A 26,577-nucleotide genomic window follows, 5' to 3' on the forward strand; every position below is an offset into this window, starting at 1 on the left:
CTGGGCATATATTTGTATAATAAAAGCACTTTGCACATAGGATGAGTTTGACATGACTAAGAAATAAATGTATATTTGCGTTTGCCTGCACACAAGGGCTCTGATTTATAGGGATGTGACGAAGCATTGTGAATTGGTTAAATCATTATAAATGTGTAAAGATTATAACCGAATCAAATGCAGTTTTAGTGTCTTTTAAAAAGAGAACACGTCACTTACACTACATGAGTAATGTTTCAGTCTGCATGTGCATGGTTGATTTCGTATAGGTGTGTGTGTGTGCGTGTGTGTGTGTGTGTTTGTGTGTGTGTGTGCCTGTGTGTGTGTGCGTGCCTGCGTGTGTGCGTGTCACTCAAAGTCACAGCCCAGTAGTTCTATTCTCATAGTGATGGAGTTCATCCAGCTTATTGGGATGATTCGGATGAAGCGGGAGAAAATAGGAGGGTAGATGTAGTTTTTCACGTGGTCGTTGTTATTGGTATTTCCCAAAAAAGTCTGGATTTGGTGAGAGAGAGAGAGAGAGAGAGAGAGAGAGAGAGAGAGAGAGAGAGAGAGAGAGAGAGAGAGAGAGAGAGAGAGAGAGAGAGAGACAGACATTGGTTAGAATCACTTCTCTTGTCCACTCACACACACTCGTGTTGACGTTCCACTTCCGGGATTGCTCCGGTACCGCAGGAAATAATAATGAAATGCATTTCCCATGTGGTTTAGCCACCCCTCACCTTGGAAGGGATGCTCTCATCATCTGTGTACTGCTTCCAGTGGATCCCATTGTTGCTGTACTGCAGAGCGTAGGACATGACGTACATCTCTTTCCCCAGAGACTTGGCTCCTTGCGTCATGATACCTGTGATCTTCTTAATTGTGGGAAGCTCCACCTGAAGCCACTGGTTCATGTTCCCATGCTGCGGAACAGACAGAGAGAGAGAGAGAGAGAGAGAGAGAGAGAGAGAGAAAAGAGAGAGAAGGTTTGACTTGTAGGATGCCTTTATGACCCACTGAAGGAATTTGGGTAATATTTTATTTACTGGGGCTGCTCGACTATATAACAACCATTTCTTGTTTGACTTTTGGAAAGATGATTTAAATGTTGCCTGACTTAGTTTAGCCTTCGGTAGGAGAAAGTGAGCGTGTCATTCAGAACACAAGACAAAATAAGAGTTTACTTACTGAACTGTAATGTAATTGTTAAGGAGGGTTCAGTTTTAGAGGTTGATTGCCATCGTCATGGGCCATCGGTCAGAATGCATGATTAAGCCAAAGAGAAGTTCAGTCCATTCAATGAAGATTTATTTAACAAAAGGGGGTGAGGCAAATGATAACGTAACAGAACAGACCAGACCAGACCAGACCAGACCAGACACACGTGGGTTGGAGAATCAGCTGCCGCCCCATGTGAAGGTGTAGAAAAGACGGACTGAGAGGGACGGCAGTCTTTAAATAAGGAGTGAACAGGTGAACTCAATCAGATAATTAGGGTGGAAACAAAAGCCAATCAGTGGCGATGACAGGGGAGGAAAGGAAGTGAGGTAGGTGTAGAAAGCAAGTGCCAAAATAAGATAAAAAATAGGGATATTTAGTACAGTAATGAAGTACGTTTTTTTTCTGATCGTTCGGAGCGGAAATCAAAATCCTGAGCAAAATTTGATCAACTGCACAGGCATACAATTCACACGTTTTCAAGGGTTTTTAGGGGCTGCTGGGTGTGGGTATACTGCTAGCAGGTCACTCAGATCCTGTGTTACAGGAACATAACATTCTACCTGATGCTTACTAGGAATTTAAATTAATTCATTTTGATCTGTCATGTCAGTTTTAGGATTTGTACCTTGGCCTGCCATGCATTGATGGTTCCCTGTGTGTTGAGGCGTGCCAGAGAGGCTCTCCAGGGTCCAGAGTACCAGCTGGTAGCTGTGGAGCTGGCTGTGATTCGATGGTCTTCTATCAGTCTGCTCTCCATCCCCAGAGGCACAGAGCAACCTGACACAGGAGATTAGAAAGGTCACATTTACAGAAACCCCAACTCTGTGTCACTACTGGAGGACATACTGTGTGTACGCTAGGGCTGGGTATCGGAACTCAGTACCTTTAAGGCAGTAGTGTCAAGCTAAACCTCACTGGAAAATGAGAATCACATCAAGGGCCAGACATGTATAGTTTGTGGACATGCTTTTATTTAGAAAAAGTCAAATATCTTTGAGTCTTCTCACTCACAGTTTGGTCGACACAAACCCCTAAAAAAGTCAGCGAAAAAATTCTTTAGCCATCATAGAAAAAAGTGGCAAAAAAGGTCGAAAAAAGCAACAACAAAAAAACGTTGGCAGAAAAGTGGGAAAAAAAAAATCGCCAAAAGCGTCTGCAAAAGTGACAGAAAACAGAAAGCAGGCTGAAATTTATTGTGACCCTAAATTGATATGCAGGCCTGATCAGAATCTGCGAGGGGCCTTGAGTTTGACACATATGCTTTAAGGTATCGACCAAAATAACCCAGTATCAAGTAATATCGAAACTTCTCTAGTCAAACAATACCTGCATTTATTAACTTTTGTACCCAGGTCTAGAAAAAAAAATGCAGACAATCACTGCAAGCGTTCTTTGACTGAATGCGACGTGTGATTGGCCCACTACGGCAGCAGCTGCAACCCATACAGTGTAGTGTGGTGAAGTTGAGCGTGGCAGTATTTGACTGAGTATCAGTTTAACAGACCGAGATGCCACCAAAACGTTCGAAAAGTATGGCTTTACTACACGTTTGTCTGTGGCCTCTGATAAAAATAGTTTTTTTTTCAAATTTCAAATGAAGTATTCTTATTGGTATCTGTGTCACTAGGGGTTTAAGAAAAAAAACAATACACTTGAGTATCGCAATATTTTATTTTGCAATACTGTATCAATTTTCAAAAAGGCAATATCGATTTTTGCAGCTGTAGCTATGGCTGAACTTTGGCCAACTTTAGCATATAAACATTAGCTCACTAAGAACCTGGGAACCACAATCCCAAACTGGCAGTTTGATTTTCTCTGTACTGAATTGTTTACCTAAAGTAAACTTCTTTGACTTTTATGAACATCATGTCTTCTTTTTAATATTAGTTTTTCTAAAATTATACTTAAAAAAAATACCAATATATCGCCTTACGCACAGTATCGAAATATATTGCAATATATTGAATCGTGACCCATGTATCGTGATACGTATCGTATTGCCAAATTCTTGCCAATACACAGCCCTATGTGTCACTTTAAAGGAGAATTCTGGTCAATTTCAACACGTAGCTCTGTTGTTTGTAAATTTAGATTGCTGTTAGTAGCGAGAAAAATGAAAACAATCGGTGTTGCCTACACCGTGTTATCCTCCTGTTATCCTAGCGTTAGCACCCAGAACACTGAAACGGGGCAAGTTTTAAATGTGCTTTTAGCCTCTTAACATGTTCGATATGTCATTACAAGTGCCTACCCATGTGAAGTGATTCCTTCCGAGTGAACACAGTGAATCTGACTGCAGTAGATGTGAAAGAAATGCATACAATTTCTGCTAATTCAGCTCTGTTTAGTTCCGGTGTTGAGACGGCAAGATGAGTGCTTAGGGACCGTCTACAAACTACAACACCGAAAAGAGATACAAAAATATTTCAAAAAATAGGCATATGCTTATTTTTTTTAAAGTAAGTGCTGTAGTACAACTAGCAAGTTATAATTGAGGTAAGTTTGGAGACACTACCTTATTTAATCATTAAATTAACAAATATTTTTTTGTGTCTGTTTTCGGTGTAGTGTGTTTGTAGACGGTCCCGAAGCACTCGTCTTGCCGTCTCCACACCGGAACTAAACAGAGCTGAATTAGCAGAAATTGTATGCATTTCTTTCACATCTACTGCAGTCAGATTCACTGTGTTCACTCGGAAGGAATCACTTCACATGGGTAGGCACTTATAATTACATTTTGAGGCTAAAAGCACGTTTAAAACCTGCCCGGTTTCAGCCTCCTGGGTGCTAACGCTAACAGGAGGATAACACTGTGTAGGCAACAACAATTGTTTTCGTTTTTCTCGCTACTGACAGCACTCCACATTTACAAACAACGTTACAACGCTACGTGTTGAAATCGACCGGAATTTTCCTTTTAGGGTTTCCGGTACTGGTATTGTACATTCTTTCAAATTTTGCCTAACAGCTGGAACACACCAGGCGTGCAAGTGTTGCGTAGCGTAAATACGTGCCTGATCTTGTGCCTGGCCATTCATACCAGACGCGTATTTCTACGCGCCGGTCACAAAGTCACAATGTTTAAAATCGCAATAATATCGTATCGTGACGTGAGTATCATGATGTTATCGTATCGTGAGGCCTCTGGTGATTTCCACCCCGTAGTGGCTGGTGAACAATTTACAAAACCAAGAATGTGTGAAATAAATACTGAGGTTCCAGATAATATTTGACACCAATTTAGCCACTCAGCGCCGAAAAAACACAGTAGAGTAGAATCCAAAAGCGGATTATGCATATTTTGCGAATTTGAAAAAAATTAACGAATTCCACGGCACGCACGTGTACAGTAACAGTAACATCTTACCGTCGAGCTCACAGCCGTAGAACTCCATGCGGACTGTGGCTTTGCCGTACCATTCGATGGGATGGAGCCTGATAAAGCGTCCAACCACAGGAGGAAAGAAGGTGCTTTTCTTTTCCTCGTAGGCTTCCTGGTTCCCAGAGAATATCTGGTGAAAGAGGGAGGGGCAGACAAATGGTGATCACACACTCTTCTCTCTTAGTTTGTATCTGGTGGCGTTGGCATTGATCAAAAGCGATCAAACTTCTCCCACCTTCCTGAGGTCCCTGCTGTCGCCCTTATAGAAGATCCACTTCTGGCGGTCGGTGCTGTAGGAGATAGCGTACTTGACCACATATTGGGAATATAACATCTGCCTGGCTCCCTGTGTGGCCACCTGGCTGATTACAACTGGCCGCTGGAAGTCCACCTGTGCAGGGGGAAGTCCACAGGTAGCAGAATGTTTTATATATATATATATATATATATATATATATATATATGAGAATGAGTGTGAATGAGAAAGGGTGTTCAAACTTTTGACTGGTACTGTACATTAACAAAACAAATAATTCAAAAGTTGAACTCTTCACTTCCCCGTCCCTCCCTTACAAATATATTTATATATTTATATATATATTTATATATTTATTTATATATATATATTTATATATTTATATATATATATTATATTATGAAAATATAATCAAGCACGCACGCACGCTAGCACGCACGTACGCACACACACTTCCAACATTGACAACACATACCTGAATCCAGCTCTTGTTCTGCTCTGTGCTCCATGCGTTGACTGTACCCCGATTGTTCAATCTGGCAAGATGGGGCTTCCAGGATCCTTCAAATATGGAAATATTGTCATTCCTCCTGTGACATTTATAGCAATAATTCATTGTCAACTATTAAATTAAACGCCAACTATTTTGATAATCGAATAGACGGTTTCAGCCATTTTTTTTAATCCATTTTAAATTCTCTGATTCTAGCTTGTTAAATGTGAATATCTTCTAGTTCCTTCTCTCCTCTGTGACAGTAAACTGAATATCTTTGAGTTGTGGACAAAACGAGACATTTGAGGACGTCATCTCGGGCTTTTTGGGAAACACGGATCGACATTTTTCGCCATTTCCTGACATTTTATAGACCAAACAAACAATAAATAATAATCGACAGATTAATCGACAACGAACATAGTCGTTAGCTGCAGCCCTATACAATAATTCCAAAAGTCATTGTGATTACCTCTAGTGTTGATCGCTGTGATCTGGTTGTCTTTCACACTGCCTGATTCCAAACCCAGCGGACGGTAGCACTCTTGGAGGAAACATGATATAATATCTCAATATAAAAGCACAACATAACAGTATGTCTAAATGCTGCAGGGTCTTAGTACCATTATCTAGAACCAGAAAGAGGGTCTGCATGCCCTTCTGTTGGTTGAAACCAACTTCCGTCTCCAGCTGCCACAGGCCAGGTTTGGATGGAAACATCTCCAGAGTAGCGAAGCTCCCTGAAAGACAGTTTGTAACATAAATTTACGTTGAAACACACTGTGTCTGTTATGTTTGTTGACATCCAATATAGCCGGTAGATGTTCTCTGCATTCAGTGGTGGAATGTAACTCAGACGTTTACTCAAGTACTGTACTTAAGTACAAATGTTGAGGTAGTTGTACTTTACTTGGGTCTTTTCTTTTTAATGCCACTTTCTACTTCTACTCCGCTACATTTCAGAGAGAAATATTGTACTTTTTACTCCACTACATTCATCTGTTACAGCTTTAGTTACTAGTTACTCTACAAATGAAGAGCTTTGCACACGAGACACATGTAGCCTATAAAATACAATGTTTTATTTTACGTTACAAAGGCCTACAAGTCCAGCTGACATGACTAGACCATTAAACACATGACAGAACAGTTTTGATTGTTTCCAGTTTCTAAAATGTGAGTATTTTTCTGCATTTTACTTTAATACTTTAAGTACATTTTCCTGATGAAACGTACATACTTTCACCTAAGTAACATATTCAATGCAGGACTTTTACTTGTAACGGAGTACTTTTACAGTGTTGTATTAGTACTTTTACTGAAGTTAAGGATCTCAATACTTCTTCCACCACTGTCTGCATTACAGTTTTGAGCTATTGTCGATTAAAATACTGTACACCTCTTGTGCTGAATTCCCTGAAATGCTCCATGTGACAGCCTTCAAATATCCCTCTGAGTTGAAAGCAGTATGGCCGTTTGGTCAGTAGGGGGAGCTGTTGACTGTGCAGTTGCCTTATCAACATGGTTATTAAAGGTGTAGCAAGTTATGTTAATCCAATGCATTTTTTTGTCAAAATCAGTGAATATCTCCTCACGGTCACCTAGCTCTCTGTTTTTTGTGTGCGTTACAAAAAAATAATAATCCAGTGTTAATACACTGGCTGTGTAAATTGAAAACAAACAGAAAGGAGTGCACAAGCCACAAAACAATATTCCAGCCAATCGGCAACAGGCAGCGACAGTTGATGGCGGGGGAGGCAGTATTTGAATGTGCCGGCCAGTAGTTCTCTGTCTGTGTGCGTTCATGAAGAGTGTAAGTAGGGCTGGGCAATATATGAATATATATTGATATCGTGATATGAGGCCAGATATCGTCTTTGATATTGGATATCGTAATATGACATGTAATAAAAACATATGTTTTTCTGGTTTTAAAGGCTGCATTACAGTCAAGTGATGTGTGATTTTCTTAACTTACCAGACTGTTTTACCTGTTCTGTTATTTGCCTTTACCCACTTAGTCATTGTATCCATCCAAATTACTGATGATTATTTATCACAACATCTCATTGTGTAAATATTTTGTGAAAGCACCAATTGTCAATCCAACAATATCGCTGCAATATCGTTTTCGAGGTATTTGGTCAAAAATATTGTGATGTCTGATTTTCTCCATATCGCCCAGCCCTAAGTGTAAGCTATATTTTCATTGTTCTTCACTTCTATGAGACATTAACATGTTTATTTTATATTTTAATGGTTTGTTTTGTATATTTTTGCATGTTCACCAACTTTTTCCCTGTCCTAGGCTACCGACCGCATGGCTCATTACGCAAACCTGCTACATTGTATGTTTGACAAAAATGAGAGGTCTGTTTTCATATGTATATTATGTATATTTGTTTTAACAAGAGTTCCACTGTGGATGAAGTTCCAGAGCAGTTTCAATACCTCTATTCAAAACTTGAAAGCACAAAAGCAACAGAAGATGTTATTCTGAATTTAGCAAACAGACGTGGTGTTGCTCACCGGGCAGCAGCGGGAAGACGGCCTGTCTGTAGTTGGTGGTCTTCTTGTGGAGGAACGTCTGTCCGTGGAAGTGGACGCTCTGGAAGTCGTTGGGAGAACCCATGTTGATCAGGTACCAGCACACCAGCTGCTTGGTGTACATCCTCAGGCCCTTCAGGTTGTATGTAATGCCATTAATGGCTTGGGAACAACAGACAAAAAGATAGTTTTATCAGTTTTGGTCCGGTTTTTCTGTTCTGTAACTGATCAATCTTGAATGCATGGAAGAAAAGATGTTGCAGCTCAGTTATACCTACATATGTTGACACAATGATATATTACCAAAAGTCTGTGCACATACTCTGTGCGTTTAAATTTGCATGTGATATAATCCTAGGTTATCAAAAGATTTTGGGTGGAGGATCATTTAAAGCAGGCTAGTCGGAGGTACATAATGCATTACTGTGGAACTTGAGGTTCTCATTGGGGTTGGTATCCATAAATCTCCTTCGGCTTTTCCTCTGTATCATCTCATGGTTCTCCTTGTAGTACCAGCTCTGCGACTCATCGAAGGTCATGAAAAGCAGCGTGAACTCCCTCATGTCAGTTAACTTCCTGTCCAGGGTGCCCTCTCGACACACCAGCAAAGGCCCAATCAAGCCAGAGTGGATGTCTCTTTCCTAAGAGACAGATCATACGCTAGGTTAAATATTGGCTTAAAAACAGCCGAGTCTCGCTTGCTCGGCTCGCTACAGTGCTGCAGAGTAAGGTCTGGGTCTTTCACACATACAGTACGTCATTAGCTCTTACCAGTGTATCGCCGTGTGTATTTTGTCCATAGCAAATCCCTGCCATTGGTACCAAAGCGTCCCAGATAGATAATAAATGCCGTAAACATATTCTTTGTAAATCTTTACCATCATTGTTTAAATTTAATTATATTTGCCTTTTTAACTGTAAGGTGTCCTTGCGTGCTATGAAAGGTGCCCATAAATAAAATGTATTATTATTATTCCCTGAAAGAACCAAGCAGGCCTGCCTTGTTGCACAATCCAAATTTTCTTAATAAATTGCCATTTTCAGCAAATAGCTTGCTAACTCAAAGTTTGTTGTTTCCCTGAAACAAACCCAGTTTTGCAAGGTGAGGGACATCCGCCAGAAGATCCCGACAGATGTTAGTAAATTAATTTTCGTCGATCCAGACTACTACCAGTTCCACAGTGGGTTGTGTATGCCGCCGCTAGGGGGTGCCACATTCAGAAACTCATTCTATACACAGTGGCTTTAATTTGTATTTGTAAATAGCATTTATTTATTGCCTGTCATACTAAACAATTGTCTACAAAGGACATATTACTCACAGGATTAACGCCTGAATAGTAGGCCCAGGTCCGACAGTGAGACTCGTCTGACATTGGCCCAACCATAGAATTGACCTTCCATAAATATGTGAAGGTGGTATTGGGTTGAACCTCGTTGTCATATTTAAACCAGTACGTAGAGCCGTCTTCATAGGACAGACCCTCTGTCTGCTTGGTATAGGAAACCCCGTTCGGATGTAAGGAGTACGAACGGTTGGCTTTGTTCCTGAACACCACCTACAAGACAAAAAGACACCACTTATTCATTTTTCTGACGAGAGGTATAGATGAAAAGAGCAATATCGGTAAATATGAAAGCCAGAAGTCAGTTAGCTTAGTTTAGCACAAAGACTGTAAACGTGGGGAATCAGCTAGCCCCCTGCAGCAAGTTACTGTTTCTGGCCAAGAATTAGTTTGGCAAAAATAAAACCCATGAAACCAAAACTTATCTTTTTTGTCATTACACTTTGGGTTTTAGTACGGATCAAACTAATGAGATTTAACAAGTCCATTAGTGAGCTTTAGATATGCTGTAGACAGATTTTGTTACATGGAGCATAGCTAGCTATTCCGTTTTCAGTCTTTGTGCTAAACTAAGCTAACCGGCTACAACCTCTAGTAATTCTAACTCTTTGAAAGAAAGCCACTACGTAGATATCCCAAAATGTCAAACTATTCCATTAAGGCATGGTTGACATAACACAACAATACAAACCATGTAAATGCTACAATTGATTAAAAAAAAAAAACAGAACAGAAAATACAATTTTAAAATGTGAGATCCCAGAACAGTTATACAGATTTTGGCTTTGCAGTCGATGCTGACCGTCTTACCATGATGCTTTGCCCAACCTCGGCCTTGATGACAGGTCCCAGGATGCCGAGGTGCTCATCGAGCTCTCCACGGACGTCAGGTGTGCTAAAGCTACTGTCCATGTAACCTCGGAAAACCACCTTGGTGAACTTAGTTTCTCTGCTGTTTGGTTGCGATTCGTCCGTCCTCCTGTTGCGATAACAGGACAATATTTCATCATTGCATGTGCTGTGTACCTGATAGGGCTGCACGATAAATAAAAGGCACCATTAAAAAATAGAGTCAGTTACATTTTAAAGTGCAGTTTTCTATTGATATTTTCTTATAAGACGAGTGTCTTTCGTAATATGTTCGCAGCCTGTTGGGATGTGTATGTTAAGGCGCAAGTGGATATTGACGATAAAAGAAACGACCTAGAGCCCTAGAACCTGCTGTGAAGTTTTCCAATAAAGCCATAACTAACTATGTGGCCAGGTTAGCTCAGGTGGTAGAGCAGGCGCACATATACAGAAGTTTACTCCTCCACACAGCGTCCCCGGGTTTGACTCCAACCTGCGGCCCTTTGGAGCATGTCATTCCCCCTCTCTCTCCCCTTTTATGTATTCATCTGTCCTGTGGAAATAAATGCCTAAAATAATCTTAAAACACTAACTTAATTGTATCTCTGAGCTTACCTCTGTCCGTAGCCAGCATAGTCCCACTCAACCTCCTCTGCAGCGAGGAAATAAGTCTTGACATTCGGGCCTGATAACTTTAAGTAGTATTTGGCGGTGTCATCCATGTTGAGATTCTTGACGTCTTCACCACCCTTGTAGGGGTCTATGTGTGACACATACTCGTATTCATCTACCTTCACATTTTCCTCCAACCCTAGATGATCTGGGTTATCTCCAGGAACATACAGCTCGTAGTCACTGAAATCAGGCCGGGGCACACCGATGACCACAGGCTCGTTAATGAACTCCTCCTCATCAGAGACGGGCTGTGTTGAAAGCGGTCGTGCCCCACGTGGGGTTATGCCTGGATTGAACCCCCGGGGGGAGAATGGTAAGCCACTCTTGGCCTGAGGCTTGTATTCCTTCCTCCTCTTTGTTTTCATGCCTTGGCCCTTCTGAGGCCTCTGTCGGAGTTGCACCTTCTTGATCTTTTTTGGAGTTGGCGTCGTTTTAGGCATTTCTGTCCCGAAATATTTCATCATGTAGTCAGGGATCTCCACCGATTCCATTTGGTGAGTTCCCTCATAGGTCCAGTTGTGACCCTGCGTTTTGACGTTGGTGGTTTTAATCACGTGCGTTTTGTTTTCTGTGAGGTAGATTAGTACTTCTTCGATGCTGTCTAAAGTGCTTAGCTCCTCAGAATTGCTCTTTCTTACTGCATCGCTTGAGAGGTACAGCCCAGTCTCACTGGATAAACGTTTTGCAGGAGATGTGTGGTTCAACTCACCAGGAAGTGCTGTGACATTCTCCCAAATCTCTGAACTAATCTCCTCTGATAAATTTGATCTTAATGTATTCTCTGTTACATTCTGTAAGGGCCCAGTTTTAAGCAAAACATGTGTTACATCTTCAAGGCTGGAATTGGCTAAAATAGGTACACTTTCAGCGGAATTCATTTGAAGTCCATACTCTGGATCTGCTGCAGTAACCAGGGAGTCATTGTCACTCTCCACCTCCAACTCAAAGATGGTCAAGTTGCTTCTCTCTGTGCTGTTGATGCTAACCTCTACAACATCAGCCATTGGAATAGATGGCTCTGTTGTGGTGATTAGGGAGTCATTATCACTGGTTGTGTTGTCTGTGGCCTCCACTTCTAAATCTAAGATGGTCAAGTTGCTTCTTTCTATGTTGATGATGTTAATCTCTTCAACATCAGCCAGTGGAACAAACGACTCGGCTGAGAAGATCAGGGAGTCATTGTCACTGGTTTCTTTGTCTTTGGCCTTTACTTCTAAATCTAAGATGGTCAAGTTGCTTCTCTCTATGCCAATGATGTTAACTTCTTCAGCATCAGCCAGTGGAAAAAATGACTTGGCTGCGATGATCAGAGAGTCATTGTCATTGGTTTCTTTGTCTTTGGCCTTTACTTCTAAATCTAAGATGATGATGTTAACTTCTTCAACATCGGCCATTGGAATAGACAACGAAGGGTCTGTTCCGTCTGCTGACACGTTAACATGGTTAGCTGCTGTGTTATTCTCATCTTCCTTTTTTACACTGCGTGACAGAGAGGTGGCGTTGCTCTCTGGTGTATTGTGGAGATTGTTTAGGCTGGAATTGGATAGAGGCACAGAGTAAGAAAACACATCCCCTCTGGTGAATCTTTCCTCAGAGTCCTCTGCCAAGGCCAAGACCACGCCCACGGAAGTCAGGTTGTCACCAGTCAGGGTTATATGCACTTTTTCAGTCTCCAAGATGGAACTTGAGTCTCCTCTTAAAGCTACACTAAGATTGGTAGTTTCTTGTAATGTTGCAGTAGGATTGGTAATCTCTGCGGATACATTTTGAACCACTGATAAAACCGTAGCATTGTGAATGGTTGTGTTGCCAGACACTGAAACATTATCAAGATTTGATACAGATGCACTGCTATCTGTAGTTATGGTGTCATTCTTTAGTAATATATTTGGGCTATAAAATATGGTTGTGTTCTCTGTTTTATAAACTGATGAATTGTCAAAAGCTGATGGCGCACTACTGTTCTGCATATGTGTTGTATTCTCGCTCATGCTTTGGTTTAGCAAATTAACCGCTGTAAGGTTCACTTCATCCACCTCTTCCCAATTTGAAATCAATGTCTCATTTAGTGTATTTGGCTTTGGAATAGAGGTCTCACTTTTATTCTTTGTCTCCTTGAAATTACGGGTGATATTCATATCTCCGTCGGGCACATCAACAGTATCATAGTCGAGGAAAGAGAGGTCCAGCTGCTCCTCACTCGATGCCCTCGATTGGTTCTTCAGAGACCTGAGACCTAATTCATCTGCAAACATATCTGTGTAACTGTCTGGCTCATCTGGTGTTACTTCCACAGGTTTGAGCTTCTCCTCATCCTTCTTGATTTGATCCAAGCTCAGAGGGTTCCACGCAATAAAGTCCACTAATTCGTCACTGTACTCATACAGGTTGTCACGAAAGCACTCGACATCCTGAAACTTTACACGCATTGCTTTGGTTGTCTCATGGGAATTTAAGGAAGCCATGAGCCAGACACCTGGTTCAAGAAAGACACACAAAAACCATCCATGAAAAAACTATGCAACTTTGCACATGCAAAACTTTAAGATGACGGCATTAAAGCTACATTGTGCAACTATTCTATATTAATGAACTTCAGTTACAATTAAGCCATTGCCAAATGAGTTGATACAAAGCTCATTAAGCCTATCAGCTCCACAAAACTATCTCTGTATTCCTCAGTATGGCTATTTTTACAAACTGGTCTAACCTGGGCGCCTGGTTAGCTCACCTGGTAGAGTGGGCGCCCATATATAGAGGTTTACTCCTCGAAGCAGTGGGTTTGACTCCAACCTGCAGCCCTTTGCTGCATGTCATTCCCTCTCTCTCCCCTTTCAAGTCTAAGCTGTCCTATCCAAATAAAGGCCTAAAATGCCCCAAAAACATAATCTTAAAAAAAAAATTTAAAAAAAATGGTGTAATCTGGCGACATCAGCGCGCAGCAGCTCAAATGCATTTTAAGCCACTGCTGAGAAAGGACAACAGCAGCGTTTTGCGTAGGAAACGAGGAGGAAATAAAAATTACAAGATAATTACCTCCTTTAAAGAGTCCGATCAGCTTTCTTGGAGGACTATGGTTAACTGTGCCTCAGATCTCTGCAGGGTAAATCCAGACAGCTATCTAGACTATCTGTCTAATCTGAGTTTTCTTTTTTGCACGACTAAAACAACTTTTGAACGTACACGTTTCACCAAAACAAGTTCCTTCCTGAGGCTATTTTGCAGAGGCACTGTTGCTCTGTCCGGCGCTTAGACGATTGTGATTGGTTTAAAGAAATGCCAATAAACCAGAGCGTATTTTTCTCCAATTCCAGAATGCTGTGTGGATGTGCCGACAGTGTTGTTGCCATTAGTCAAAATTCCTCATGGGGGCGCTGAAACTAAGCAATATAGTAACTTATATATAACTACTATATACTATTTAACTATTAACTCTTTGCTGTAACAATATTTTCTTAAAGTAAAAGTAACCCTACAGATGAAATATTTGGATACATAATCTGACATAAAAGAAGGCATTGTAAGCCCTGACTGACCAACGTTGTCCATGTTCATAGTGATGGTCTCGCCAGTCATAGGGTAGAGGCTGAGGAAGTCTTCTGTTCGCCCATTCACCTCAAATGTATGGCCGTAGAAAGTAGCTGTCTGGATGTAGTCCTGTGCTCCAATGCTGGACACATGCCATGTTGCAATCTCGCTATTGCAGAAGCCCAAGAGCGGGCCACTCTCAAACACATAACCGTTAATTGCTGTGAGGACATACACATGAATATTAGTTGTTGGACAGGCAGTTCAAGACATTGCAGTCAGATGTATAACCAAATAATGGAGTGAATATAGTATATATTTTTAGGATGAGCTTTTATTAGCTTCAATCCGATTGTGGTAAAACTTACAGTGCATGACATTGGACTTGTAAAAGTCTGGGTCTGCCTTGTTGACTTTGGATCGATCGCAATATTGGCGAATGTTTTCATCCAGGTACCAGCTCTTGTTCTCATCAAATACAGCCAACATAGCATGCTGCTCCTTGTCTGCTTTCAGCTGTAGAAACAAACCAAAAGTAAAACTTTGACTCTGACTTTTAATCTAACTAAAATGAAAGGAGTCTCTGTCTATCTGTCTTTTGATTTTCTCAACAACCGTTTATCTGATTGAATCTGCATCTGGCGGGTGTATTTAAATGTGTTGGATGTACCAAATGTATGGATGGACCAACTGATCGACAGACAGACTAACATTAAACGACACATAGAAATTAATGTACGTAGAATCCTCTTACCTGCACCCCCCTGATATTGAGGGACCGATACTTGCAGATGAGGATTTGTCCTATCAGCCCTGAGGCGATGTCTCGCACTGTGTCCACTGCACTGTGATACAGTCGTGTCAGACATCGTGAGTCTCCTTTGAGAGGCTCGTCCTCCTCGACCACTCTCCATATGTAGGTGTGTGTCTCACCTGGCTGAACACCATGAGACTGGTTGCCTGGCAAACACATTGGGAAATACCTCATGAAGTTAACTGTAATCCTTTTATTTAATAAAACCAGAGTGGATACCAATACCCAAGTGTTACTGTGAGGAGAGATTTAGTACCTCCTGCTGGGTAGTTTACTCCCTCGTGTGACTTCTCTATTGTCAGCCCATGTGGATAGATGCTGTAGGGCCTGGAGGCCATGTTCTTAAAAACAATCTTTAAAAAGGGACAGGAGGATGTGAGAAGACATGCCGTTTGTCGACAGTGATAAATGCTGGATGATTATGCTGGATGAGCTGAAGGCCAGAAAGAAAGTATTAGAGTAACACATGATTTTTGAGTTGGCTCTGTGCTCAGAGTCATTGTTTTAAAATACCACTGACAACGAGGATTCTGGGTGTTATTCTATGCTTATGCAGAACCTGGGGGAATGGAGCCTGCACAGCCCTCAAGAAGACATGGGAAAGGGATTTGAATATTACACTGGATAATGAGGACTGGGACACAATTTGTAGGAATATTAAAACGTCAAGTGATGTGAGGGTGTGCCTCACGATTCAAGTTTAAGCATTGATTCTATTGGACTCCCTCTAGATTGTTTAGACTTGGTTTGAAAGACGCACCAAATTGTTGGAAATGTAAGACAGAGGACGGCCAATTACTTCATGTCCTATGGCCCTGTAATAAGGTCCAGGAATTTGGGACCGGGATATAAGATGTCGGATTGCAGCGACCCAGGTTCCATTCAGCCCAAGTTTATTTGTCCTGGGAAATGGGTCAGTCCTAAATGGGATGGATAAGCACATAAGAAGCTGGGTCCAGACTTATTTAATAATAGCCAGACAGATTATTTTAAGGGGATGGAAGAATGAAGGGGTGAGTCGAGGAGTGGGCTTGTGAGATGGCTAGGGTGGCAGCGCTTGAGAAAATGTCATATAAATGTTTTTCCAGACTGGATGTCTACACTAGGAAATGGAAAAGAACCTGAGCTTCCTGGAGGGCTCCTATGAAGCTTCATGCTGGGGAGAAACTTGTATGATGGGCTTATGGCGTCTGTCCACAGGTTTAAACCAAACGTTAAAACAGCTCTTTTAGCTTAGCATTTACAGTGCAGCTCTTTTTTGTTGTTGTCTTATTCTCTTATTGTTTCTCTGGTGTTCTGTAATGAAGTGTGTTATGTGAATTATCATTTTGCAGACAAAGTGCTATAAACTTAGATTCATTTAAACGTGATCTCACCTTGATGACGTCTCGGATTTGCGCTTTGATCACTGGGCCCAAGATCCCAAGCTCATTTTTCCTTTGCTTGGGCTCTAACCTTTCAGTGAATGACTCATTTGTGAACAGCCTGTACACTGCCTTCTTGTACATCCCACCTATGCGTGTTGGTGACTGTCTCAGGTACTGCAACATGAAGTCCCTACACAAAAGGATTAATGGATTTATATAATTTATGAGACATTGATTTATAACTTCCATGAAATAACAAGACCATTTAAAACACTGCACTTCAAGCCGTGTGGCAACTGCGTTTTTAATCGGTGCAAAACTGTTCTTCTAATTCAAATAGAGCTTAAAGAGTTGAGAGATTCTCTAAATGGATGCAGCAGAGTGAAAGACGGAAAACAACTCCTAATATGTTTAACCTCTTTAGTGAAGCAAAAGTTAAAAGAAAAGCAGGTTTAGTGTTAAGAAACACACTAATCAGCAGCACTATCATAATCTCCCTTTGACAACAAACACAGCAATGTATATAACTTCAAATGCCATAGCGACATATGAAAATACTACTTAAAGGACAATTCCGGCGCAAAATGAACCTAGGGGTTTATAACATATGTGTACCGAGTCGACCATTCTCTGGGATATTTTTTCATGCTAATCGAATGTGTCTCTAGCTTGAAACAAGCTACCGCAAACTGGTAATTAGCTTATAATGCTAGCCTTCGGGGCAGAGGGTAAATCGCTATTTCTACACCACTAACAAGGCTCAAAATAGCACCACACTTCCACGGTAGCATAATGAGGGTCCCTACGTGTAAACCGAAGCATTGAGAACATTGTGAGTGTACAGACAGTTTATTAAAAAGAGAGTTTAGAAAGACAGTAGCGTTCATGTATACATGCGGGCGAACGCCGTGTTTGAGCTATGTTACTGGTTACTGGTTCGACTGGTCATGACTGTTTCCCAAGATGGCGCCCGCATGTATACATGAAAGCTACTGCCTTTATAATCATAATAATTTTAATAAACTTTGTGTAATATTACAAAGTTCTCAATGCTTCGATTTACATGTAGGGATCCTCATTATACTACCGTTAAAGTGTGGTGCTATTTTGAGCCTTGTTAGTGGCGTAGAAATAGCGATTTACCCTCTGCCCGAAGGCTAGCATTAGAAGTTAGCGCTAACGGGTTTTAAAGCTAGATATACATTCGATTAGCATGAAAACATATCCCAGAGAACAGTCAACTAGGTACACATATGTTATTAACCCCTAGGTTCATTTTGCGCGGGAATTTTCCTTTAAATTAATCATAAACACAAAGAATACATGTTGCTACAGAGGGATGTCTGATTAGTTTGCATGTGCACCTTTAGAAATGCTATGAAACTTATGAAATATTTAAAATGGGTCCGTAAAAGCTCCTTACTCGTCGATATGTTTGTGCATATTAGGTGCATAGTCCCAGACGATTTCCTCTGCAGCTATGTAGTACGTCCACGTCGTGCTGTAGCGTTTTTGTTCGGTGGTCATCCTTCGCTGGGGTGCTTCAAAGTTGTCACACTTTTTCACATCCACGAAACCATGCATGCCAGCTGTAATTGCAGAAAGACATACATTTAGTTATCTATGTCGGATGATGGGTCTAATTATCTTATAACTATGGCTGGGTATCGTTCAAAAAATGTACCAATACCAATACCATGACTTTGGTGCCGGTTCTAAACGATACCTTTTTGTTCGATACCAATTTTATAAAACAAAAAGAAATAACAACATTACGGCACAAATCTTTTTATTTATTTTTGCGGTTCCTACTACGTGAGCCCTGTTTCTGCGTGACGTAGAGTTTTTCCTGCGTGTCTCTACGACATGTAGCGTTACACAGCCAATCACAAACATTGTTAGATCTTGGTAGAATCATGCTGCATGATTATTGGCTCACTGACACAATTAGGTTTTGGGTATAGAAATTGGGTATTGAATGACGAAGCATTTGTCGCAATTCAGTCTGTGCCTAAAAAGTATTGAATTTGGTACCCAGCCCTACTTATGAGTGCAGAACCACATACCCTCCATGTGCTTGACGGTGTGTGAGGAGAGCAGCCAGCGGCCCGTGTGCAGAGCCACCATGCTGGCAGTGGCCGAGGAGCCGCTGATCAGGCCCACTGATGACACTTTGTGACCGGCCTGCTGCAGCACTTGCCCGTTCATATGCACCGAGAACACCTCGGGCTCTGAGCTCATACCCACCAGATGAAGGCTCACAGAGGCGTAGGCACACACACTGACATCTGGACACAAAAGAGAAAAACTGTTGGCGACTTGTGTGTGTTTTGTCTTTGAATTGTTATGCAGGACATTTGGTGAACGTCTCTGCACTGACTGTACTCTCAATCTGTACATGTGAGCAGCGATGGAAGAAGCGTTCAGATCGTTCATTTGAGTACAAAGAGCCACAATAGTAAACTACTGCAATACATCACTAATGATCCCTTGTTTCAAAGTAAAAATGAGGAAGTAGTACGATTAAAATTTAAGTTTAAAGAGTAAAGTCTCATCCCCAAGAGTTCCCCCTGTTAATGTTTTGATGGATAAACTAAGATGTACACAATGAAGTGTTCTGATATACAAAGATAAAGCACAATGTGGAGGCAAAGATTGCCAGTATGTTACATATCAGTGCATTATTCCATTTATACAGTCAGCGCATATCAAGTGCTAAAACAATTCTTTGATTAGTCACATAATAGAAAAGTAATTCAATCTTAATAAAAAAAATGTAATCAGCAAAAAGTTGTCCAAAGAATTGATCTAATAAATGTTTAATGATAAAACTTGTGATTTACACACCTAATGGCTACTTGCTGTTAAGTATACTTTCTGCACTGACTTAGAACAGATGTTTCTCTATTGATCAGAACTCAGTCTGACGTGTCCTGATGTTTTAACAAAATGACTGGACAGACTAACCAGGTAGCGATCCCATTGTATATCCATTGATGGTGTATTTCACATGGTTGGCATGGCCTTTTGGCTTGTACTTGCTCACATTCTCATCAAAAACCCCAAAGAGGAACACGTACTCCTGGTAGACGCCGACCTGCTTCCCCGACTCATCCAGACTGCCTGAGAGAGAGAGAGAGAGAGAGAGAGAGAGAGAGAGAGAGAGAGAGAGAGAGAGAGAAAAGAGAGAGAGAGAGAGAGAGAGAGAGAGAGAGAGAGAGAGAGAAAGAGAGGGAAAAATCCACTTAATGACCAGGTCATTTCAGATTCAGAGATTCCGATTCAGATAGTTTATTGTCATGTAAGCATATTACAAACAATAAGGGACTATTTGTTACTCAGACTTAGCAGCGTACACAGTAGTCTATATCGACGATGTTTCATTTCAGGGATTGTTCAGGTGCCGCCGAAAATTTCACCATATTATTCATTTTAAATTGAAAATGTCTTAACATGAATCCAACATATTATTAGCAAAAATAAATCAGCCTATTTGTGAAAAAAAACAGTGATGATAGGCTTACTGGCCATACAGTTAATCCCAAAGGATTCACTGTGAAACATGTATGTTTAATATTATGACATGATTTATAAAATCATACCAACAATTATTATTTTAGTTGCAGTTTTCATTCTATGCACTAAAAAGGTATGTATAAAGGCTTTACGCCACCCTGCATCTTATTGTAGACCCAGTTTAATATGAAACTTAATTTTATACAATATATATCTATATATCTATATATAGATATATATAGATATATATATATCTATATATCTATATCTATATATATATATATATATATATATATATATATATATATATATAGTAGGGGGTCCCTGCTCTGTCTCTCTTTCAGTTAAGGGGTCCTTGGCTTAAAAAAATGTTGAAGACCCCTGGTTTAAAGAAATGCCAATAAACCAGAGCATGTTTTTCTCCCATCCCGGAATGCTGTGTGGACTAGCCACACCCTCCTCCGCAGCGCTGTGGAGGAAGGTCTGGCGATGCGAGACTACGCACACAGTAACACACGGCAACTGCCATTTTGAAACACAAGTCGCTTTTCGCCGCTTACCAGGCTTGCAGATGAGTAAAGCACCAATGAGGCCTGAGTTGTAGTCCTCGACAACATTTGTGTGGGAGATGTAGGTGTAGGTGAGACAGGCAGGGTCGCTTGGCTCCGGAGAAACCTCTTTCGTCACCTCCCAGTAGTAAACGTGTTGACAGTTCGGCCGCACGACGTCATCCTCTTTCTCTTTCTGGGACGTGTTGTCAAAGTAGTTGGCTCCTGCAAAATCACACAAAGCAGAGCAAAAAAAACTGTCTTCGTTATGGACAAATACGGAATCGTGATGGGACAATCAAATTAATTGGATCCCATTGCCGAGCAATCTGAGGACACTACTGACTATCCTGACAAACTGTGAGATGACGTTCCTCTCAGTTCCCAAAAAGATTGAAGACTTAAATTTAAGAAGGGTTTCCCGGGCACCTGGGTAGCTCACCTGGTAGAGCATACGCACATATACAGAGACTCAGTCCTCAGGGGCAGGGGGTTCGGTTCTAACCTGCGGCCCTTTGCTGCATGTCGTTCCCCCTCTCTCTCCCCCCTTTCACGTCAATGTCCTATCTAATAAAGGCCTAAAATGGCCAAAATGTAATCTTAGAAAAAAGCTGTTTAATTTTGAAGTACTCTGCACTCTGATTTTTTCATTAAGAGCGAAATTAAGGAGCATTTAGTGTTCATTTCCTACATTAACGACAACAGTAATTTCCTGTTATTTCTCTCTACTGGACACAGACGGTGGTTTCCTCAGGCTTAGCAACGCTTCCTGTTGGACTTCAGTACCGTCTACTTTGATAATCTGTCCGTCCTGGTTAATATTTTAGAAAAAGACAAACAATGTTTGTGTGTTTTGGCCAATCTTGTGTAATAATTGAAATGAGTAACATCATGAGCACCCACAATGACCCTAACAGACAGCCTGTGCTGCAGAGTGGTACTGTTACTGTCTTTGGGTTTGAAAGTGAGAAAAAAGTGTTGCACACTCTGGCTCAAAATGCATTTCTTGATGTTATTTAGACTGCAAAACAATTAAATTCAATTGGGACGATGCAAATACAATAAAATGCATGATTTTTGAACAAATGAACTATATATATATATATATATAGTTCATTTGTTCAAAAATCATGCGCAGGGGCGTGCCTATGTTCCCACATTTCGAGAAAAAAAACATTTTCACTGAAAATTAGGCCTATGTTCCCACAGTCCTATGTTCCCACATTTCTAAGATTTCTTTCAAAATTAGGCCCTATGTTCCCACATTTCTAAGATTTCTTTCAAAATTAGGCCCTATGTTCCCACATTTCTAAGATTTCTTTCAAAATTAGACCCTATGTTCCCACAGTTCTAAAATGTTTTCCAAAATTTGGCCCTATGTTCCCACATTTCCTTTTTCAGGAATTTGTATCAGATTGTATCCCCCTAACCCTAACCCTAAAAAATGTGGGAGGATAGGGCTGAAATTGAAGGGAAATGGAACACAAGACCTAATTTTGAAAATGTCCTAGAAACAATTACGAATGTGGGAACATAGGGCTGACCCTGAGTGTGCAACACTTGTTTCTAACTTTCAAGTCTACGTCCAGTGATCAGCACCTCATGACAGCCTTAATAATAATAGCATTATTTGTATGGCACTTTTCAAAACCAAGTAACAAAGTGCTGTACAGTAAAAACAATAAAAAAAAAAACATAAGATCCATAATTAACCCTCATATTGTCTTTTCGTCGACCATATTTTGACAATTTCTAGACTTTTTTTTGTCGCTTTTGACTCTTTTTTTTGGACAATTTTAACTCTTTTGATGCTTTTTTTATGACAACTTTTCATGCTTTTTTTTGACGGTTTCAACGCTTTGGAGGCTTTCTTTGACACTTTCAACGCACTTTTCTATGCACTCACCTGCTGCCCTTCTCTCGTTTGCCTGTTTGTGAAGCAAAAAGTTTGAATTATTACCCAATTCTGTGTTACATCCAGGCTTCTAGCTGAGTCCCCCTAAAGGTCTGATCCTAGAACCGCCCCTGGCCACAGCTTCGACATTCATCATTCATGCAGCATGGGGTTAACAGCCTCTCTCACCCTCAGACTGTTTCCCATAAGCGATGCCGTGTGGGTGGATGCTGTACGGTTCAGTGGCCAGGTTTCTGAAAGTGACCACAATCGTCTCGCCCTCCTGAGCCCTCAGTGTGGGTCCAAGCAGACCTGAGGGAGGAAGACAAGCTCGAGTTTATTTGGAATCCCCAGCACTTGTGTATTTTGGTAAATCATCCTGACACACCAGTCACATACCGACTCATCTGACCGTTATTGACCAGCAAATATAAATTCACCATCGGCCCATATAACGTAGGTAATACTTTCCTAAGAAGGAATTAATATGTTAACTGTAATTTTTCCGTAAATTTACATGAAAGATTTACAGTGTAGTAATACCAAACGCAAACTGCATTTCGTCGTCTTTGTACTTGTACTCTGCACAATGACAATAAAGTTGAATCTAATGAAGACCATAATATGATTCACACCATATTAATACACATTATTCAGTGAACCCTCGTGCCTGAAGCATCTGCATTTGTTTTTATTTCTACTGTACACTCATTCATTCAGGTTTGTCCTTTAGTTTCTCACCCCGCTGTAAAATCTGGATTCTTTTGTTTTACTTTGATTTACAAAATGAAAGGAATCAGCAGGTACTTACTGAGTGAACACGTCTCTATTTCCCCTTAATGTTTAATGTTTGTTTGTTTACGTACCGTATGCACCTTTCACCAAGGCAAATTCCACATACGTGTACTTATTGTGGCAGTGAAACCTTTTCTGATTCTGATTCTAAGCTCATCTGAATAGTCTTGACTCGTGTAGAAACAGTGCAGTCTGTCTTTGTTTCATTTCTCTGGCTGCATGTTCTTCCTCCTATAGCATCAGCGTTTCTCTAAACACACACTTAGACACACACTGGGTCACACTCATTAGTTGCAACATGTAGGAAAAACGTCATATCTTGGAGTCCATATCTTGGTATGGTGTGCCGGTGTGTACGACATGTGTGTTCTTGTGTGCTGAGTCATGTTTTGTGTTTTTCCTTTTACTCCTTAGGTTTGGGCCCACCTATAAGAAAGTGGTCTTTCGGGAGTATGATGTGTTTTCGGTTACACTTTACTTGAAGGTATCTACATAAGAGTGATATGACACTGTCATGAACGTGTCATAAACATTATGACATAACGCTTCTGTTATTGTCATTTGGTTATTGTCATAACAAGTTAGGGTTAGAGTTAGGGTTAGGGTTCATGTGTTCATGACAGTGTCATGTAGATACCTACATGTAAAGTGTTACCGCTTTTTTTTTCTACAAAAATCTAAATGTCTTAACATGAATCCAACATATTAGCAAATATAAATCAGACTATTTGTGAAAAAAAAAACATTGATGACATAGGATTAGTGGCCTATAGGTAAGGAAATTACTTAGGTAGCCATCCACAGATACAGTTAATAAGGATTAACTCTGCCACATGTATTTTTAACATTATAACATAATTAATAAAATCATGCCAACACATATTTTAACAGCTTAGTATTCTATGCACTGTAAAGGTATGTATAAAGTCTTATTATGTATAAACGCTATTGTAGTCTCAATTTAATATGCAACTTAATTATATATAATATGTAGTAGGGGGTCCCTGCTCCGTCTCACTCTCAGTTAAGGGATCATTGGCTTAAAAAACGTTGAAGACCCCTGCTCTAACACACACTTAGACACACAGCGTGTCACACACATTAGTTTGCAACATGTAGGAAAAACGTCATATCTTAAATTAGGACCAAAGTACATAGTTCTAACCCTTCCTGTCGACCGTGCAACTTTTTTTTTACCAACTTATTACCAGTTTTACACTTTTTTTTCTGAAACTAATGGTCAATAAACCTAATTTATATGAACTTATATTTAACTTTTGAGTTAAAAAGCTGAAAATTGTGAATTATTTTGACTAATAGTTAAGATCAGAGGAAAGTATGAAAAAGTTTAGTCAGGATACCATTTCATTGTTTTTCCAAATGCTATAAAACACCCACAATTCAATGAAAGTAGTGAACTGATCCTTAATTTTACTTGTGCAGAGCGCTCTATGGAGCCATCCATCTTATTTTGGGGAATTTAGGTTGAAAGAAACCCAAATTTCTGATATAGAAACCCGAGGACAACAGGAGGGTTAAAAAACCCATGTGAAATAAGTATCATGTATGTATGAATTCCTTTCTGGGAAATGATAAGGGAAAAAGAAGTGTGTGCAGAAATTAGAGCCAGACAGACTGTGTGTTCATGGTTTACCTAACCAGGAGGGATGAGGCTTAGGCTGTCTGAAGTCTTTGTCATCATACTCCCGAAAGACTACTTTCTTATAGGTGGGCCCAAACCTAAGGAGTAAAAGGAAAAACACAAAACATGACTCAGCACACAAGAACACACATGTCGTACACACCGGCACAGCATACCAAGATATGGACTCCAAGATATGGACTCCAAGATATGACGTTTTTACTACATGTTGCAACTAATGAGTGTGACCCAGTGTGTGTCTAAGTGTGTATTTAGAGAAACGCTGATGCTATAGGAGGAAGAACATGCAGCCAGAGAAATGAAACAAAGACAGACTGCACTGTTTCTACACGATACAACTTCAACTTAGAATCAGAATCAGAAAAGGTTTCACTGCCACAGTAAGTACACATATGTGGAATGTGCCTTGGTGAAAGGTGCATACAGTACAATTTGGCACATCTAAAAAAAAAATCAACAATCACCTGTCATATGCCTTAAGACCTTAGTTCATTTTAGCAATAAATTAATTCGCGATTATGTTTTAAAAGAAATTGACAAATGCGTCATAATTGCTACAGGCCTATCATCAACACCATGTCTATTTGTTGTCATTTAATATCACATATGCTCCTACCCGTATGTGTCATTGCCAGCGTAGTCCCAGTCTATCTCAACAGCAGCGATGTAATAGTGTCTCTCCGTGGGTTGCTGCTGGTCTGCTTTGACGTGGAGGACAGACAGAAGAGCCAGGACAGGCAGGAGACGCCAAGCTCCAGCAGCCCGGCCACAGAGCCTCATAGCTGGAATCGGTCCTCCAGGTGAAACCGGTCTGCTCTACAAGTGAAGAAGCTGTGATCTGACAGAGAGGTCCGCTCTGTGCTTTATCTGTCACTGACACACACACACACACACACACACACACACACACACACACACACACACACACACACACACACACACACACACACACACACACACACACACACACGCGCTCTTGTTTAAACATTATGTCCCAGGGCAATGAACTGTGTCTCGGCATATTTTTTCCCCCTCCCTCCTGTGATTGAAACCTCCTGTGTTTTGCTGTGAGTCATCCCCAAGGGGTGTGCTTATTCCCATCATATCGGAAAAAGCAAAGTGGGGATGAGTGTTGACAATTACACACAAAAAATGTCCCTGACCTCACAATGTCCCAGGAATATCATGCCACGAAAACATGTCGTGAACATCTCAGCGTACATTTTTCATCATGAGCGCCTATCAAACTGTTGTAGGTTATCTGGGTGTTTTTAAACAATAACTGCACTTGCCATAAACTAAACAACAAAATAACTATGTTAGCAATAACTCTCTTTCATTCCGAACTATTGCTAAATGTGAGAACTCAACCACTCTCGTCTTGCAATCCTCGTTGTGGAGTCAGCTGTCAGCCTTATCTTAGCTGCAGTTCATCCAAAATACAGGCCAAAAAATCTGAAAACTGATACCAGGAGGAGACAGTGTACTAGTGGCCTCCTCGGTGGCCATGCTCCGGGAAGGTGCAAATTCTGTGGAAGCTTATCAACTGGGACTTAATGAGGCCTCTGTATGTGTTTGGGGTGATAGCTGGTCTTATGGAGAAGGGCAATGCGGTCGGTGTCCTTGAAATAAACTTTGGTGGTTAGTGTTTTCGTCTGGTCGCCAGAGCTGCGGAAGAAGGTCCAGGAACTCCACTGT

At 40.8% G+C, this 26,577-nt stretch overlaps 1 protein-coding gene across 1 annotated transcript; it reads right to left on the reverse strand.

Annotated features, from left to right (window-relative positions):
• Positions 1 to 266: 266 nt before the first annotated feature.
• Positions 267 to 25,720, reverse strand: f5 (coagulation factor V). The gene is made up of 25 exons (XM_039818099.1): positions 25,496 to 25,720; positions 24,871 to 24,956; positions 22,611 to 22,733; positions 20,540 to 20,752; positions 19,431 to 19,586; positions 18,530 to 18,751; positions 17,887 to 18,052; positions 16,473 to 16,653; positions 15,353 to 15,449; positions 15,037 to 15,242; positions 14,651 to 14,798; positions 14,291 to 14,503; positions 10,695 to 13,230; positions 10,041 to 10,209; positions 9,207 to 9,443; positions 8,309 to 8,525; positions 7,867 to 8,046; positions 5,961 to 6,077; positions 5,810 to 5,881; positions 5,320 to 5,405; positions 4,824 to 4,979; positions 4,574 to 4,718; positions 1,829 to 1,980; positions 723 to 905; positions 267 to 495 (listed from the first exon to the last, which is right to left on the reverse strand). Exons 1-25 carry the CDS (start codon positions 25,657 to 25,659, stop codon positions 349 to 351), a joined length of 6,372 nt encoding a protein of 2,123 aa, XP_039674033.1. The 5' UTR covers positions 25,660 to 25,720; the 3' UTR covers positions 267 to 348.
• Between the last annotated feature and the right edge of the window lie 857 nt (positions 25,721 to 26,577).

Source organism: Perca fluviatilis, chromosome 12 (genome assembly GCF_010015445.1).
Source record: "Perca fluviatilis chromosome 12, GENO_Pfluv_1.0, whole genome shotgun sequence".
Classification (NCBI taxonomy): domain Eukaryota; kingdom Metazoa; phylum Chordata; class Actinopteri; order Perciformes; family Percidae; genus Perca; species Perca fluviatilis.